Source organism: Zonotrichia albicollis, chromosome 1 (genome assembly GCF_047830755.1).
Source record: "Zonotrichia albicollis isolate bZonAlb1 chromosome 1, bZonAlb1.hap1, whole genome shotgun sequence".
Classification (NCBI taxonomy): domain Eukaryota; kingdom Metazoa; phylum Chordata; class Aves; order Passeriformes; family Passerellidae; genus Zonotrichia; species Zonotrichia albicollis.
Window position 1 is genome coordinate 21,780,161 of NC_133819.1, and position 17,163 is coordinate 21,797,323.

Genomic DNA, 17,163 nt, shown 5'->3' on the forward strand with positions numbered 1-17,163 from the left:
TCTAAACATTAACCATTTTTTAAAAAATAATTTTAAACCGCCAAACTGTATGTTTTGTTGCCTTGACCTTCCATGAATGTTGCATGTAAATTAAAAATTTTGTATCATCACTAGTTACAACTTGTTGTCTCTGTTTTAATCACACGGGATAAAGTAAAACCATTCTGTAAATTACAGCATTACTGAGTTTATAGCAAATACTTTTCTTCCACAAGGGGGAGACTGGTTTTCTTGCTCTATATCATTGTGTCATCCAATATCTGCTGCTACTATGTTCTCTTAGGCTTTATTTTGTAAATTTACATTCAAAAGTCACAGTGGAAGAACAGTGTTACCCATCTCCTCTGGCAGCACCTCTTGCCTAATGTGGTACCTAATGTCTTTACAAGTAGAGCATTTTTCAGTGTGTGAGGAATTTTCACCATGAACTCCATTTCTTGGGTAAAGCACACCCAAATGAGTGTCTTAATGATCTTACTGAGTTATTTTTGTATCAGCACCCCCCTCATTAAAATACACAAAAAAAATAGAATTCAACAACTGCATTGAAAATGCATGAAAAGAGGGAGGTAGTGAGGATAGTTAAAAAAGGATTTAAATCACACAGAGGCAGCTCTGATTTAGTAATTTGAGTGCCTACAGGCAAGTGCAGTGCTGCAGCTGATCCTACCAGGAGTGCAGCACAGGGGGCAGGGGGTGGCTGTGCCTATGGCAGCAACCTGCACACGCTCACAGGGCTGCGTCAGGCTGGCACACCATCACCCCTCCTTATGGCAGCAACCTTGGCCTTCCAACACAGGGTGCCCCACACAAAGTGTGCACGGAGCAGTGTGACAGTGACAACTGGCACCTCCCAGAAACAGGTTCAGGAGTGTTCCTGCAGAGCACCTGGACAGGCCTTTGGCCGCAGTGCATGCCTGTGCTTTAATTACGAGTATTACCTTAAACAAAAAGTCCCTGCTGCCCTATCACTGTATGCACCATGCTCTCTCTCAGTGTCTAATGAACATCAGTATTTTTCCAGTTTTACAGAATTTTTCACTTAAAATAAACCTGAGAAGCTTTAAAAATATGCACTTACACAAAATACAGAGCTGCGAATAAGAAACATGTACAGAATGAAACACATAACAAGCAGCAAGAATAAATAAGTATTTATTGAATTCACTCCGTATAAACCTCCTTACTGAGAAATAAATATATCTTACAATTAGAAACCCGAAACATTTTAAAACATAATTTTAAAACCTAACTAAAATGCTTAGGGTTATTTAGTCATTTTCATGACTAAAATTTTACACAGTGGAAGTCATTATTCTTCACTGTTATGTCCAGGCACAATTTTTCTTCTCTCTCTCCTTTCTTTTTTCTTTTGTTCTTTCTTCCTTTATTTTTTATCTCCAGCTGCAAGAGAAGTCATAAAATCTTCAATGATAGTTTAAGGGTGATGTGCATTTTCTTATTCTTAATAAAAAAGTGAATTAATCCTTTGTGAAAGTTAAAAATGAAGCTTTATTAGTTACCAAATGTAACAGTAGAAATTCATTGGGAATTCTAGAAAACATCTTCACAGATTTGGATTTGACACAACTTCCGTCTTATACTTTGCCTTCATACAATTGGACGAAGAAGAATTATGGATGTTGATTCTTTTTTTCATTTAAATGAGAAAAGAAAGACTTTCCATATTCATATGTGCTGATCATTATGGCACAAGCAGGAGCAACTTTAAACAGCCGTGGAGTAATACCTGCCCAGAAGAGAAAGGAAAGTATTCACTATTACTGTTTTCAGACCCAAGTGCTGCAGTACAATGTGTTGATCACAAATTATCTATACCATAGTGTATCAGTTTAGAGCTGGGATTCTACCTGCTCACATGCCTCAAAATACTGAATTTACCAGCTGTAGGTATTACCAGTGTAATACCCTTATGCCCTCACCTCTGCTGTCTTGTGTGGTCTGCCTGCCTCAAGTCCAGTGTGTCTCTGCCCCTTCTGATTCCATGCAACCGGAGCACCTGGGCCTGCAGGGCTCCTGTGCTCCAGCACACAAGAGGTGGCCTCTACTAAAATGAACCCTGGTCACATGAATAAATGATGGAATGTAAGCGTTAAATATCTCACATTATAGTCAACTGTGATCTTACCAGTGGAGGTTAGAAAGTGATTCAGTTTAGAGAAGGGGAATAAGGCCAAATCCCCTTGTCCACACACAGCCAGCCCTCCACTTCCACTTGAAATGCAAAACATCTGCTGAGAGGCAGCACAGATGACACAGGACCTATGCAGAACTTGTGTGCCTTTGGAGCAGCAGCAAGGAGCCAGGCCGGCCAACCCCAGTCATCTCAGCTACGTGTGGCCAACTGAACTGAACTGGGCCTGATCAAGAGTATCTCTAAACTCTGCTACCCATGTGTCAAGACTGAAATGTGTTTTAATCTATTAACTGAATTCAGTATCAATATTATTGATACTTTGTGGTGTCTTGCATTCTGTTAGCATCCAGAGCCTGAAATATGCAAATCCTGTTACTCAGCTATGCCACCACTGTACAGCAAATAAAGCAGTTTAATCTCTTTCAGCAAACACAAGTCCTGCAAGGCTTAACCACCTGTGCAGCCATTCACACCAGGGCCCCAATGAGCCAGTGCAGTGTGGTGAAGTGAAGTCTGGTAAGAATCCTGGAGTTGGAATGTCTCTTGCCAATAGTAATTTCAGTATGAGCTACGATAGGATTTTATCTCAATATTATTTTAATCTCAGTATCTTGTCATTTCTGCCTCAGCCTGCCAGAGTCATGCAACAGAGGGTCAATGTTTTCCCCTGTCTTCCTCTGGTCACCTGTAGAAGCCTTTCTTGCTGCCCTTGACATCCCTGGCCAGATTCATTTCCAAACCTGATCTCTGTCTACTTGGACCATTTCTCTGTGACAGGTTACCTGTCCTGGCTTCCTTATTGTGTCTGAGCTTGTCCAGGAGCTCCTTGTTCCTCCATACAGGCCTCTTGGAGTTTTCACCTAACTTTCTCTCTGCTGGGATACATTGTTCCTGAGCCTGGAGGAGATGATTCCTGAATATTAACCAGCTTTCTTGGGCCTCTCCTCCCTCCAGGACTTTATACCATGGTTTTCTACCAAGAAGATCCCAGGAGAGGCCAATGTCTGCATGTCTGTTGCTTTATATATGCAAACTATTGCATAGCTGACAGTGTTCACAAAAATGGAAATATAAAACTTACGCACTTTAAAATCGATAATTAAGAACTCTCTAGTCTGAATTTTTTTAGAGATAAGAAAAAATTTACCTGCAAATAATCCAGTAATCCCATTTCTAGCAGCAATTTTCCTCATAACTGCCCAGGTTGATTTACTGTCCCTCTGTGGAACTCAATACAGTACAAGACAACAGTGAATTCGGCAATCCATGCAATGCCACAGAATGATATTTTTAGAAATCAGAGACAGTCACAGATATAATTGTTAGGTTTAACTCCTTTTTTTGTTAATTTTATCCATCTTATTTATACAGTATGTTAAATTAATACAGTATGCAAATACACAAGTTGAAACAGCAAGACAGGGAAAAGACCTGTAGTAAAACCTAAAATAAGATGAACAGCTACTATAGTCTTTACTGGATTGATGACACGGGTGAAAAAAGCCAAAGTAGTTTCATAGAATACATTCATCAGGAATATCCCACAGCCCTTGGAAGCCAAAAAATATTTTTGCATAGACAAGAATATCATCAAATATTTTGAGAGACAAAATGTAAATGCATAGTCAGTGTCCAATTCTAACAGTAACTGGATTTGGAAAGAATTAAACTGGCACAAATTAAAGATTACCATAATAGAATTTTAAAAATATAAATTAATCTTATTAATACTAACCTAATAAATATATGGCAGACACATGTTTCAAAGTGGTGTTAGGAAGGAATTCCTACATTCATCAACACAGGAAAAGAATTAAAACCAGTAACTATTTATATTTAAAACTTTTTTAATACTTGTTCTGCAATCAAATAATAATAATTTCTTTCAAGAATTACTCTAGGAAAAAAAAAATTAACTGAGAGAATGAAACCTCATGCCAAAAAGTGAGCACTTATTTTCTAAGCAGAAACTATTTGGATACCCAGCCTTTTTAATGGTTTGTGTTCTTAAAGCCATGATATAATATTTATTTAGGTTAATGTAAATCCTTCACTGGTCCACATCCCAAGCAATGGAAAAGAAAGGTATTATATACAACTTCAATTTTATAAAACAGAGCAGTGCTCTACTGACAAGAGCAAAACAGAAACTTCCTCTTTCATGCTTTAAAGATGTTGGAACATTCATTAATATGCCCTCAAAAATAATTTTTTTGAAATCTCATAAAAAGAAGGTGAAAAATACACAACCTGAGCACAATATTTCTCTTTCTACTCTAATACCTATCACAAGAATATTGCTACGTAGGAGCAAGTGGTAGTGAATGTTATTTTGAAGACTTCTTCTATAGATCACCGTTCACCAAATGTTTGCTATGAAGTTAATTTTTTGCCGGTTTAAATATAACTTACTTCAATCATAGAATACTTTGGGCTTAAAAGAAGCAAAGAACCTTTATTGGTCATCTAGTCCAACATTCCTGCAGTAAGCAGGGACATCTCAAATTTGCAATTGGTCTGCCTAAATGTAATAGCTTTGGATTCCTTTGTTTCAATTTTGTACCATCTTATTAAGCTAAATTGTACTGAACTCTCACCTTTTCCCTCTTCCATGCCATTCATGAAATATGGTATTCTCCTAGGAGATAAAATGTATCTTATCTAGATACTGCAATTTGGGGAGGAAAAAATGCCTGAGTGATAAAATGTTTGCATATACTTTAGAAGTGGCAAATATTTACAATTCGTACCACAGGACATACCCAAACACTAGGTTTTATTTTTTAAAACACTACAGGTTTTTTTTTACTTTGAAACACTAAAGGGTTTTTTATTCTTACCAACTTACTTACTAAAAGCAACTTACTTTTTAAAATCTCATTCTCCCAAAGCTGAGTCTGCCTATGTGTTTTCACTACATCAAATGGCTGAGTTACAACAGCTGCAATCTATCAGGAAATCAGTTTTAATGTTAGTGCACAAAAAATTAAAATTTCACTCTAAATTTTTAAATCAAAGTGCACACACAATTTAAAATTAGATTTGATATTCCAAGCACATTGTATTTTTAAGTCTTTTATGTCAGACCACTGTAGTTTATTCAGATTTTTTTTAGTCAGGTTGAACGCCACACCACATGTGTTTAAAGTACAAGCACCCCAAAATATACAACATTTCTGAGAGAATAATCTAAAATGATTCATTTTAAAAACAGTTTATTAGTGCTAATTAAGAATAGTACTAGAAATGGAATTATATACTTACAGAGCCAGATGCTGCTCCTGAAGTAAAAGAAACAAAAAATGTGGGTTCATGTGCACCAACTTCCTTGCACATCATCTTCTTGAAACGTTCATAATTATACCAATACATTGCTATGATTACAAAAAAATAAACTTGCATTACAACAGATTTGTATCTCAAGTACAAAAATTCTTATATCAAGTCCAGATGTAAGAATTCTACTGTGGCAATAGAAGCAAACAGAAACAAGAGCTGAAAGCATAATAAATGTCCTATGTGATAACCCATGGACAGATTGCTGTGTTCTCCTTGTTCTCCATATCCCAAATTCCTTCATATGATACAAATTAGCCTAATCAGTTTGTCATTCCCTTAGGTAACCCCTACCTTCATGCAATCTAAACCAAGCACCATAAAACATTCAATTTAAAATAAATCAAAAGGTAGTCTTCTAATTACTCGCTATGTTTTCAGGCATATTTCACAGATCTCAGTAATTCTAGAAAAACACACTTAATACAAAATGAAATGTTGCCCAGGACTGCCTCATACTTTTTTGAGGCACAGTATAAAATTTATTTCTGAGAGAACCAAAAAAATATGATTTTGCTCCCTGGGGAGCAAATAGGCAAATGCCTCTCTGGGGACTGTCATAGGAAAGTCCAGCAAACAACTTTCAGGAATAACATCTGTTTCTGTGACCATCTGCTGAACTGAAGTGCACTTTTTCTGCTTTCTAATTACAACTTCTAGTGATATACTACCAGGCTGAATTAGAGAGTAATTCATGGCAGTTGGTTGACTAAATATTGTAAATGACAGCTCCATATCCTGAAAGGTAACCATGTTCAGAACTGAGTTCTGGAGTTTGTGCCAGCAGAAAAATTGCACAGTCTTTCCTTGCCATGAAGACTACCAGCACATATGCCTGGCCCCCAACATTTTACAAAACTAAAGGTAGGCAGTATCTCAGAAGACATTCTGAGGATTTGAGGAGAATGTTGAAATGTACAAAATGTACATTTATTGAAATGTATAAAAATTTAATTTAATATAAATTATCTAAAGCCAGAATTTTCTTAAGAACCTACAGGACTCATTTCCCTGAATACCATTTACATTTATATTGTCTGTGACACTGCTTAAAGAAGGACTCAAATATTATTATTAAACCAGTTTTTGTGTTTATAAGCATTTATAACTTAAGTTTTGTTCAGCCCGGCTAGCGCCCCAAGAAACATGACTGAAACATTCCAGGAACACTTGGGCTAGGAATAGAGCAGAATTCTAATTATCCTCCTGTGCTCCTTGAGTCATGCTGTGCTGTTTGCCTGTTTTCAGTAGGACCTGCTTTCTCAACTCCATGTTACAGTGATTTTAACTCTTGAGATAGCTGACTTGAACTCCCTGCAGCAAAGGTGCAAACTGAGAGCACCAGAGATTCAGCTGCTGTTGGGCATCATTCAAACTGAAGAGCTCAGACTGGAGGTACAAAGGGAGGACACCATAGCAGGGAGAGAGCAGGTATGAGGAAGAAATTACCAGAAAACACAGTTGGAAAAGGCATTAAGCAGTATTAAACAACCTTAGCTTTACATAAGCTGAATTTTGTGGCATTAGGGTTTTTTTAAGTACATTTTCCTCTACTCATTCTTCTACTTGCCTGCTCACTATTGGCTGTAGCTCTCAACATGCAGCTACTGCCTTATAGGTTAATTTGTGCCTCTACCTAAGTGCCCACAAAGTACTGGGCACAGATGAGTGAGTGGCCACTGGCTGTCCAGGGAATGCTAGAGCAGTGTGGAAACAGGTTAAAAATCAACAAGCCTGGCTTGGAGCAGTGGAGGAACAGCAGACATGGACACAAGAACCTGAAAAGTGCTACGAAGAATGCACATCACCTTAGTGCCCTCTTCCTTGTGCACTCCCTCTGATCTTCCCACTCTGTTAAAAGCAGCAGGGGGAAGGAAGCTCACAAGCTCCAGCCACACTGCTACAGACAAAAATCAATAAAAGAATAAGAGTTTCTACTTGAAGTCAGACAGCAGGAATCAGATGAAGAATTTGAGAGTTCCCTTACAAACCTTAGAGAACAGCCTAAGAGAAAATTGCATTTGGCAGAGAAGAAAAATAAGTAAATTAAAAATAAAATCTGAAGAGGAAACACTTCAGACAAAAGATTCAGATGAATTCTGGCAGTTGTCTTTAGCCTTAGTGAAACCATGTTCTCATAGGGTGAGAAGCCTTCCCTATCACAGAAGACTAAATAAGGTCTCATCAAAGAACTGGATCTTTAGGCAGGAAATACATTCCAATCACAATTTTCAAACACCTTCCAGTAGCTAAGTGAAACAGAACAGAGCATTATAAATTCTGAAAAGAAGACAGCTGAAATAACTTGGTTCAGTTTACTCACTTAACTACCAACAGCAACTTTAAAGTAAATATCCTCATCACACCCCACTTATGTCTCAGTTTGGTTCATGGCCAATTTAAAATTTACTCTGAGTACACACATCCTCTAACAGCCCAGACCAATGACTGGCTCCCAGTCATTGATTGGAAACACAAATTAAATTAGATATCAGATCATCTTAAGAGTGAAGTAAGACAACAGAGATAGCAGGTCAAACACTTCAAGGGTTCTCTGACTCCAAAACCAGGTTTGAAAAAGAATCTTTCCAAAAATAGGTTTGAAGAATTTTTCTGGGCCAACATAAATTGTTTAAAGATTTCTGGTACTACCCCAATGACAGAAACTGCTTCAATGACAACTGATGTCTGATGATCCAAAAGTATTCTGACAAAAACAGGCCTTAAAGGAACAGGGGCTTGCTGGTGCTTTAGCAGTCTTCTCTGTACCATCTGTTGCAGTTACCTTAAGGAATAGCCCTAAGACCAGTTATGCTTTGAATCAGACTTTTCTTCTTTGAGGCTTTCAGCTTTCGAGTCTTGCTAAAGAGTTGTTTGGAGCAGTTATACAAATGAATTCATCTTGATTTAAAAAAAAAATAAAATCTTGAAGACACTACTGTGTCACTCTCTGTACATGTTTCCAAAATTATGTAAAAGAACATTTAGATACAGCATGTTTATCAGCCACTATTTCTATTACAGAGAAAGTTTCCAGCTGAAACTCTTCAAAAGCAGTCATTGTGTAAGCTAGAGATGAGAAGAAAGTCTAAGTATAGGGAAAGGGAATGTAACAATGAATCCTATCTGGTATCCACAAACAAAATGGGGGGGGGGGGGGAAATCACATCTTCAAAGAATTTATAAATAAAAACACTCAAAAAAGACAAATCTCAGTCATTCCTAAAGCCAACCATTAAAACTACTTAAAAGCACAGAAAAATAATATAAAAACATAAACAAAAACCTGCATGGGAAATAAACCTTACCTGAGAAAGGTACATCTCTCAGAATAGTCGAAGCCCAGCCCTGCCACAGGGAGAGCCACCCATCCACAGTCACTTTGGTGCTGACACGCAGGTACAGCTGCTTGTAGGACGACCTGCGATACTGCATTTGGGTTTTGATCAGCTCCAGGGGACTCACCACGGTGGCAGAACCAACTGCAAAGGAAACATGGCTTTTTTAGAAAAATCAGTATTTAACAGTTCAATTTCCTGAGCATTCAAGTCATGCCTCACCTTACTTCATATATTTGATTCTTTTCAACTCTTCCATTTTTTCTTGAACTAATTCCCAAAAAACATGTCTATTCACAGTACCTACATTTCCAATTTAGGGTTTTTTTCAATGCTTGCATATTGCAAACAATGTAACATGTTGAGAATCCTCATTTTCCAGATTTGACACATAAATAGGCTGAAAAACTTCAAGTACTCAAACTCAATTATTTTCATAGCTATTTTAAACTGTAACTCGAAGAAAGCGATCTTGATGTTTAAGGCTTCTTTTTGTGTTAAAGGCAGAATTGTGCTTACAGATTTAAGCTTTTATTTCTAAGCACCTTTGCCACTCTTATTTTAAACTATCAAGAATGATCAGCAGGCAATCTGTATCTGATGAAGTAACTCTTGCGTCTTGCACACTGGTCAGTGAGTCATCATTGAGTCATCATTAAGTAACAAGCTACCACCACACATCTAACAGACATTAAAAATTTTACTAAATCCAAGAATTTTTCTTCTGTTGCTTGAATAATATTTTACACATGAATTTAAAATCTGGAACAGCCTAATAAGAACAATGTGCTACACCACCACAAAATAGCAATTCTTTTTCCACTAGTCTGCCAGTGCCCCCAGGGTTGTCACAGGTAGAACATGGAACTGCATCATCAGACCCGTCTACAAAAGCCCTAAAATATATTATCTGAGTTAATTCTACAAAAAAAGACAAAGAAAAGGATAAACAAAATTAAAAAATATACAAATTCCATCCACATCATACAGCAGTAAAACCAGTACAAGTTCAACTTTCATCTTTGTTATAATTACCTATGTACCTTCCATGATAGCAAATTACAATGTTTATTATTAGACTGATGGCAGAACAGACTTAAATGAAACTGTCCTTGGTAGAAATCTAGAAATATAAAATTTTAAACAAATTAAAAATGTAGTGAAAGTGTTTCAGCAAAACCAAATCTGTCTTCCAGGTTACAGGGTTTTGTTGCCCAAAAAACACTGGGTAATGACAGTAATCCTTCCTGTCCCTCATTTAAACCCACAGCATATTTGCTTTAAATAAAAGTCAAGAAAACAGCATAGAGGTGTTATGTTCCAGTTTTCTCTTTAAACAGAGAACAACTTACATCTGCTTAAGGAACCTGCAATAACTGGAATGTGCTCATCATGCTTTCCTGGTCTACTTTTCAAAGCTTCACACAGCTGATCATAGCAGGTAAAATAGATTGCTGTGGTAGGAATTGCCATTATTCTAAAATATAAGAGAAGAAATTTAAATTAATACCAGGAAAGCAGGAGAATAAAGTCAACTATCTTGTATTGATATTTTACTTATATTTAAAAAAAAAAATAAATTTCCAGCTGTGTGTAATGGATTAATTAAAAAAAAAAAACAACATTAATCCCATAGCTTTGATTCACAGCTTGTAGTTCAGTGTTTCAAACCCACACATTTCCCAGGTTTTCATTTCATTAGGGAAAATGGTAAGTAAAATGATGGTTGATTATCTCAGTCAAAATCTATTCCATACCAGCTACAGAACTATTTTGGTAAAGAATGGGAAATTGGTCAAGATCTGAAAATGAAGAACCCAAACAAAATACTACACAAGTACTACTAACCTTAACTTTTATTTATGTAACAATTGGATATTATGCTCTTGATCAACAGCCATGACATTAATTACTTGAGAGAAAATATAGTATGCACAAATATAAGCTTTTTCCATACCAGCATAGTACAGGCTGTAGTAGCAACAGGTAGAGTCAATAATCATTCAGTGTAGGAGGAAAGCACCACATCTTACTATAATCTGGCAATTACACTTCTGTGTTATGTCTGTGCCAATGCAGCATGTACCACATTAACAAAAACCACTGAGGACTGTCATGCTTGGCAAACCAACATGGCTTAGTTTATATCTTCTCTTCTACTTGTGTGACTTTCTCCAGTAAAGAGGTTAGTTCTTTGCTGGAGAACAAAACATGTTCTTTGTAAAAAAAAACTGTAGTGACTGGAGCAGTTCAGTCAGATTCTAAGGTTTATATTTTAAAATTGCCACATACTGGAGGGTAAACAAGGCTGAACTCCATCATGCTTTTCTTTTTTTGTGTCTATACACTGAGCACTGTCTGCAAATCAAAAGTGTACCAGTGCTTCCCACTGGGCACATCACACTTTGTGCCTTCTTAGATTTGAAAACTTTTTTGGTTTATGAAGGAGAACATTATTATAGAGGTCTTAATTTCTATCTGTAGGTTAATATGAATAAAAAGATAAAACAGTTTGGGGCTGTTAAACCTAAAGAGAATACCAGGAGGAGATCTGATTGCTGTGTTTAAATATGTAAATTGCTCTTGTAGAAAGAAAATGAATTATCTGTTTATCCAGACAGAATAAAACCCCAAAGTTCTTTGAAATAAAGAAGATGATTACAAAAATTAAGTGAGGGTAATGAGGTGGAACACCAGAGTGTCTGGAAACAGCTGTGCTGCTGATAACAAGTCATTAAGTAACAAGATACAACAGGAATGTGTTGAAGACTGACCCTCTCAAGTGACAAGGTCCCATCCTGTGATTCGATGATGCTATCAAAGGAATGGTTATAGCAGGGGAAAAAAAAAAGCAGAATGAGAAGTCTATTGATCCTGCTTAAGTACTGAGAATGTATCAAGAAATTCTAACATCTGGTAAAAATTATACTGTCCATAGACATTTCTGATTAAAGTGATTAGTCTGAAACGTCATAATTGACCAAATTTTTAAAATAACTTAGAAATAAGCATAATAATTTCTCAAAAATAATTTAGTAATTTTTTTAACAATAACTTACAGCATGTTAACAAAAAACCCATTCAACTTACAGTGTTGGGGGAAGCCCACTCCACAGCGACTTAATTCCCTCTATTCGAATAATTTTCACAAATGCATCCTAAAAATATAACCAGGCAAAGAGCAATAGTTAGCTACAAACTTTTGTAGCTAGTAATACATTTTAGCTGGCAGAACACAAAACTAATGTCTTTAAAAGTATGTTTTTAAAATGGCTTATCATTATAAGATCTCAATTTTATAACTGCTTACACAAGCTATCTTGTCATGCAATACACTTAATCATGCAAACAGTTCCACTGAGCTAAACAGAATAATTTCTGTGACTGAAATTAAGAATTTTCTTCCATCTTTAAAAAGGCAAAGTACTAAGTGTTTATCAGTGACTGACAGCCCCATGAATAACTATTTTCAGTACTGATATGGTATTGCCGCAATTGGTGGAAACTTCCCCAAAAATCCACTAAATTTTTTTTTTTTAATATGTAGCAGAGTTTCTAGGAGTGAAATAGCAACTAATTCTCACAGATTCTTCAATACTTCCTCTGACAACATGACCCCATACATGCAATGTGTATACACTGTACCATATACAAGCTTTCAATTATTATTACAGCTGTCCTGTATATTCCCAGGAGACTGACAGCACAAGAACACTAAACTTTGAAGATCATTCAGCTGAAATCACAAGCAAAACCACAAACTCTGTAGTGTCAGGATATTAATTTTCTTAAAACATCTGGGGAAAGAGGTTGGGATTCAATGGATCAGAATATGCCTAAGACGAGACATTACTACAGACCCTCAAAAGACAGAGTCTGGCAGACCAGAGAAAGGACTGAGAGGAAGAAAAAAGCAAATAGCTTTAGAGGAGACAGCCTTAATGGAATTATAGTGTGAGGTAAGAAGTTGAATGGAAAAACCAAAAAAAATCGTTTATTACAACAAACCTGATTAGCTTTGAAAGGAAGCCCAGAATCCCTAGAGGTCCTAACATGGTTTAACAAAAAAGACACTTTTATACTAGCCAGTTAATATGTTTGTAACCCAGCTTCAACAAGTTTACAAAACAGGAAGGGATAGATGAAAGTTAAGATTCATTTTTTTTAAAAAAAAAGAAGTTATGTGATAGTCATTCTTCTTTAAGAATCACCTTTTATGGCAAAACCAGGCATAAATTCATGTCTAATAGAAAACTATTTAACTTTCTAAAATTACATACCAAAGGTAACTGAAAAAAATCACACTTGTAAAGTTATTAATTTTAAAAAAACCTTTTAAACTGAAGACACCTTTTGCATTAACATCCCATTCTCAAGATTTTCATTCTGAAAAATTCTTGATCATCTGTTTAATTTCATGGCAGAGTCAAAACAAAAATTGACTAATGAACCAGCATGACAGTATCTGCCAGCAATTCTGGTTCAAGTGTTTAGGAAAATGCTACTCCCACAAGTCTAGATACTTGACAGGATAGAGATTCTCTGGATAGAGAACTTGACACATGAACTTAACTTTAAACACTATCTGCACCATTAGTTCAGCTCAGAAGCATATTGGGAGATGTGTGGGTTCAATGGATGTAAGCAGGAAAGAGAAAATTATTACCTGCAATTAGCAACTACTGCCAATATAGCTAAAGTGGGGAAAATCAAATCATAAAGCCAGTAACCTGGGAGGAGAGCTGTGCAGCTGCCTCCTTGCTCATCTTAAGGAAGGAATATGTATTTTTTTGCAGACAGTAGAAGGTATCATTAATCAGCAGTGTAACCACATGAAGGCCCTCTCAAATAACAGATTCCAGTAGAACCCGAAAAACCCTGAAAACTTTGGAGTATGCTACTTAAAAATGCACAGTTTTCTATAAATGTAAAATGTTCTTACCGATGTCCCTTTGAAATGCCCAGGATTTTTATACCAGGCTTTGCTGTCCCCATTTTTACAAACATACACATGATCCATATGGCCACTGGAGTTTACAAGACACTTTCCTAAAAAATGGTGCATAAGAATATAGTTAATGCTTATAAGATTGTTTTTATGCAGCAGCAATTTTCAAATTGGATATAATGGCAACACAGATTTATCTCTGGTTAGACACAGAGGGGCAAAATAATTTTGCTAAGTCAGTAATGACAAATTAGGTCAAAAGAGACAGGGTACAAATTTACTCCTCAGACTGCCCAACTAAATAGAACTGCCTTCACAAGGCTCCAAGAGACATGTTTAGGTTACATTACCATCTGCTGAAAAGTAAAACTAATACAAGACCTGAATGTCACTATTATATGTAACTGTGAACATCTTTTAAATCTTTTATTAAGTAGCCTCAGCATCCACTTCAAGTGGAGGTATTGTATCTTATCTGTATTATTATTATATCTTATCTTGGTCTGTTTTTATACTAGATCATCCCCTCCATTTGTTTTTTATTTCTCCTACATTATGTACTTTCAACCTGTTTGATAAAATATTATTGCTATTACAAAAACATACTTCAAGCTTCACATTTGCAGATTTCTGAAGGCTTTAGAACTTACTCAAAAACAGGATAGAAGGCAAAAGTATTTTTCCTAATTTAATTTGCAAGTGTGACTGCAAATACTCACCTCCACATTCAACATGAAAAACCAGTCATCTTCTTTTCTTTTAAATCTCATATACTAAGTACAAGTAAATAGTAGGAACCATTAGCACATCTTTGAGAGCACAATATCTTCATCTATTTAGAACCCAAGTGGCAAGTGACTTGTTAAGACTTCTCCATTTCAAAAATCTCTGGATTCTGGAGGAGATGAACTTTGATATAACATCCTGACCACATAAGCCCTCTGATGAAATATTTATTTATTTAGTAACAACTTTTTATTGTTCGACTCAACTCAGTATTAGTTGTATGTTCTGCCATAATGAAAATACTAAGACAGGGACAAAAGGCCTGTTTAAAATCATATGGATGTATGGGATTTTTTGCTGTTGTGCCATAGTACATATGGTGTGTTGCTCTTCCCCCCACGCCCCCAGTTGTATTGGAGAAACAGGCTCAAACATTCTGCACCTCAGCACAGCACTATGACAACTATCAGCTAAATACAAGAGCAAAAAGCAAACTGTGTCCCCCATTACACCACACATTTGTTTGTTTACCGTCATGGAATGGATTCCTTTGGGCTTGCAGTCGAGTTTTGATAACATCAAGAGGAGTTACTAAAATGAAACAGAAGGCATTTAGAAACACCCTGGATGTCTTGGAAATGTGGAAGTTTACAGATGCCTTATTAAGAACTTCTAGAATCTTTTTTTTGTTTCCAAAGTGGGGGGGAAACACCTAAAAGATTTTACAATGTCATCAAGCAGAGAGAAAAGGGATGTCAGCAGACAAATACAATGCTATCAGAGACAAAGGAGAACTACACACCTTATATGGTTTGCAAGATATCAAATCTGTCTTTTCTAATTTACTAACAGCTGCATAGGCATGAAATATTACAAATACACAAAGCTCATTCAAAAACCACTGCATCATGTTGTCTAAAATTGCTTTTATAAGTAGCATACCACAAGGCATACAAGATCAAATTTTGGTCTCCGGCATATAAAATAGCAAAGCATTTTCTTCATGTGTTTGCTCTTTTTCAATTAAATGACCATAATACAACTTTTAAAAAAAAGTTACATTTATTATGCACTTTTCTTTTTTCCTGCATGTAGCCAATATGTAAAACACTGGGCTTCTTGAAAAGTAAGTGAAGGTTTAGTGAACACTTCACTGTTTCTACTGCAGCCCTTACAATTATCACAGGCTGAGACATGCTGAATGCTGCAGTGCCTGGGCAGCTGGACCATCCTGCTCTGAATATATCGGCTGAGGGCTCGATTCCACACTTTAATGGAAACATACGCAAGCAGACATCATGCTGAGTCAAACTGAAAAGTAATTACTTTGTAAGAGTCTCTCTTACAAGTAGTAGAGAAGAAGTGGCCAGCTTCATAGATTGCCTTACCAAATAATGATGTAATTATAGCTCCACAACAAGAGGCTATTGCTTGCTGAACAATGGTTAGTTTTTGAACATGGATACCACTCATTTCAGCCATGGCTTCATCCCCAGACAAGAAAAAAACCTGTTAAGGAGCAGAAAAACATATTGTAAGACTACACTCAAAATTTGCAGAAAAAAACTCAAGGGATAAATATTTTCAATTTTCATTACTAAGTTATGTAGAACCAGCAATATTACTTTTCTACTCATGTAGAAGCATCTCAGTAATTTTTGAGATATTTTGAGCCATGTTTCGCAAGTAAGCTTTCTAAAGACAATAAATCTTCAAAATCCTTCCTAAACGAATTATAACGTTTACATGTTCTTGCAAATCACATGAAATGTTTAACATTTCATTTTATTGCCTTTAACTGCAACAAAGTATTTACAAATGGTCCTTAATGCCAATAATCCTTACAAAGACAAACTCCCAGCCTGTAGCCCATAAACTGAAGCACTGCAGAATAATTGACCCAGCCCTTCTCTTGCTCCCGTCTCTCCTGAGAGAACCCCGAAAGGTCTCCTGGCTGCCACAGCCTGCTGTGATGACTGTGCCCGGGCAGGCTCCTGGTGTAATAGGCAAGGACTAGCTACTAATGGTGACACCATCAAATGTTAATTCCTTGAACGAATCCTGCTCTACGGCTGCAGAGGCACGGTCACAGCAATTTAAGAATGCAGTCACAATATGTGCAACTAGCCAAGACAGAAGAAGATAATAAAAGAAGATAATAAAAACACTTCAGAAAATAAAGTCTCCAAATAGAGGTGCGTCTTTAAAAATGCACCACTGTGCTTAAGTATAGCCCTAACTTTGTTAGAAACATTGATCTAAGCTTTTCATTGACTTCGCAAGAATGTTTTTGTTATTTGCACTACACTTAAAGTCAGATAAAAAAGATTTGTTGCACAAACCAACTCTGGCTTCTCAGGTGCTAACAGCTGCAACGGTGGGTGGGGATATTGTTTATTTTTCACGTATCTTTACCTCGGAAGGGGACCGCTGCCCAGAATTGCGTACATACCCGTTTACCGGCGGCGCCAGCCGGGGGCCAAAGGTCTCCACGACTCAAGGACAGTCCGGGCTACGGCGAGGGCAGAAGAACGCTGCCACTCCTATACCTCCTCCAGAGTCAAGGCAGCCGAGCTCCGGCCCCACAACCTCCTTCCCTCCTTCCCCGCCTTGCCCGGCCTTCCGCCCGCCCCTCGGCGGGAGGGGCCGGCCCGCGC

The 17,163-nt window shown here is 36.9% G+C and overlaps 1 protein-coding gene across 4 annotated transcripts; it reads right to left on the bottom strand.

Annotated features, from left to right (window-relative positions):
- Positions 1 to 1,164: 1,164 nt before the first annotated feature.
- SLC25A40 (solute carrier family 25 member 40) lies at positions 1,165 to 17,158 on the bottom strand. Of its 4 annotated transcripts, XM_074535725.1 has the most exons (12): positions 16,959 to 16,978; positions 15,895 to 16,015; positions 15,038 to 15,097; positions 13,775 to 13,881; positions 11,923 to 11,990; positions 10,185 to 10,309; positions 8,803 to 8,976; positions 5,423 to 5,532; positions 5,007 to 5,106; positions 3,306 to 3,386; positions 1,524 to 1,750; positions 1,165 to 1,404 (listed from the first exon to the last, which is right to left on the bottom strand). In XM_074535725.1, exons 2-11 carry the CDS (start codon positions 15,986 to 15,988, stop codon positions 1,635 to 1,637), a joined length of 1,035 nt encoding a protein of 344 aa, XP_074391826.1. In that variant the 5' UTR covers positions 15,989 to 16,015; positions 16,959 to 16,978; the 3' UTR covers positions 1,165 to 1,404; positions 1,524 to 1,634. The 4 variants fall into 4 exon arrangements, with proteins under 4 accessions (XP_074391826.1, XP_074391817.1, XP_014125072.2 ...); XM_074535716.1 differs by lacking the exon at positions 5,007 to 5,106 and having other exon boundaries at positions 3,306 to 3,378; positions 16,959 to 17,158; XM_014269597.3 differs by lacking the exon at positions 5,007 to 5,106 and having other exon boundaries at positions 1,165 to 1,750; positions 3,306 to 3,378; positions 16,959 to 17,158.
- Positions 17,159 to 17,163: the final 5 nt, after the last annotated feature.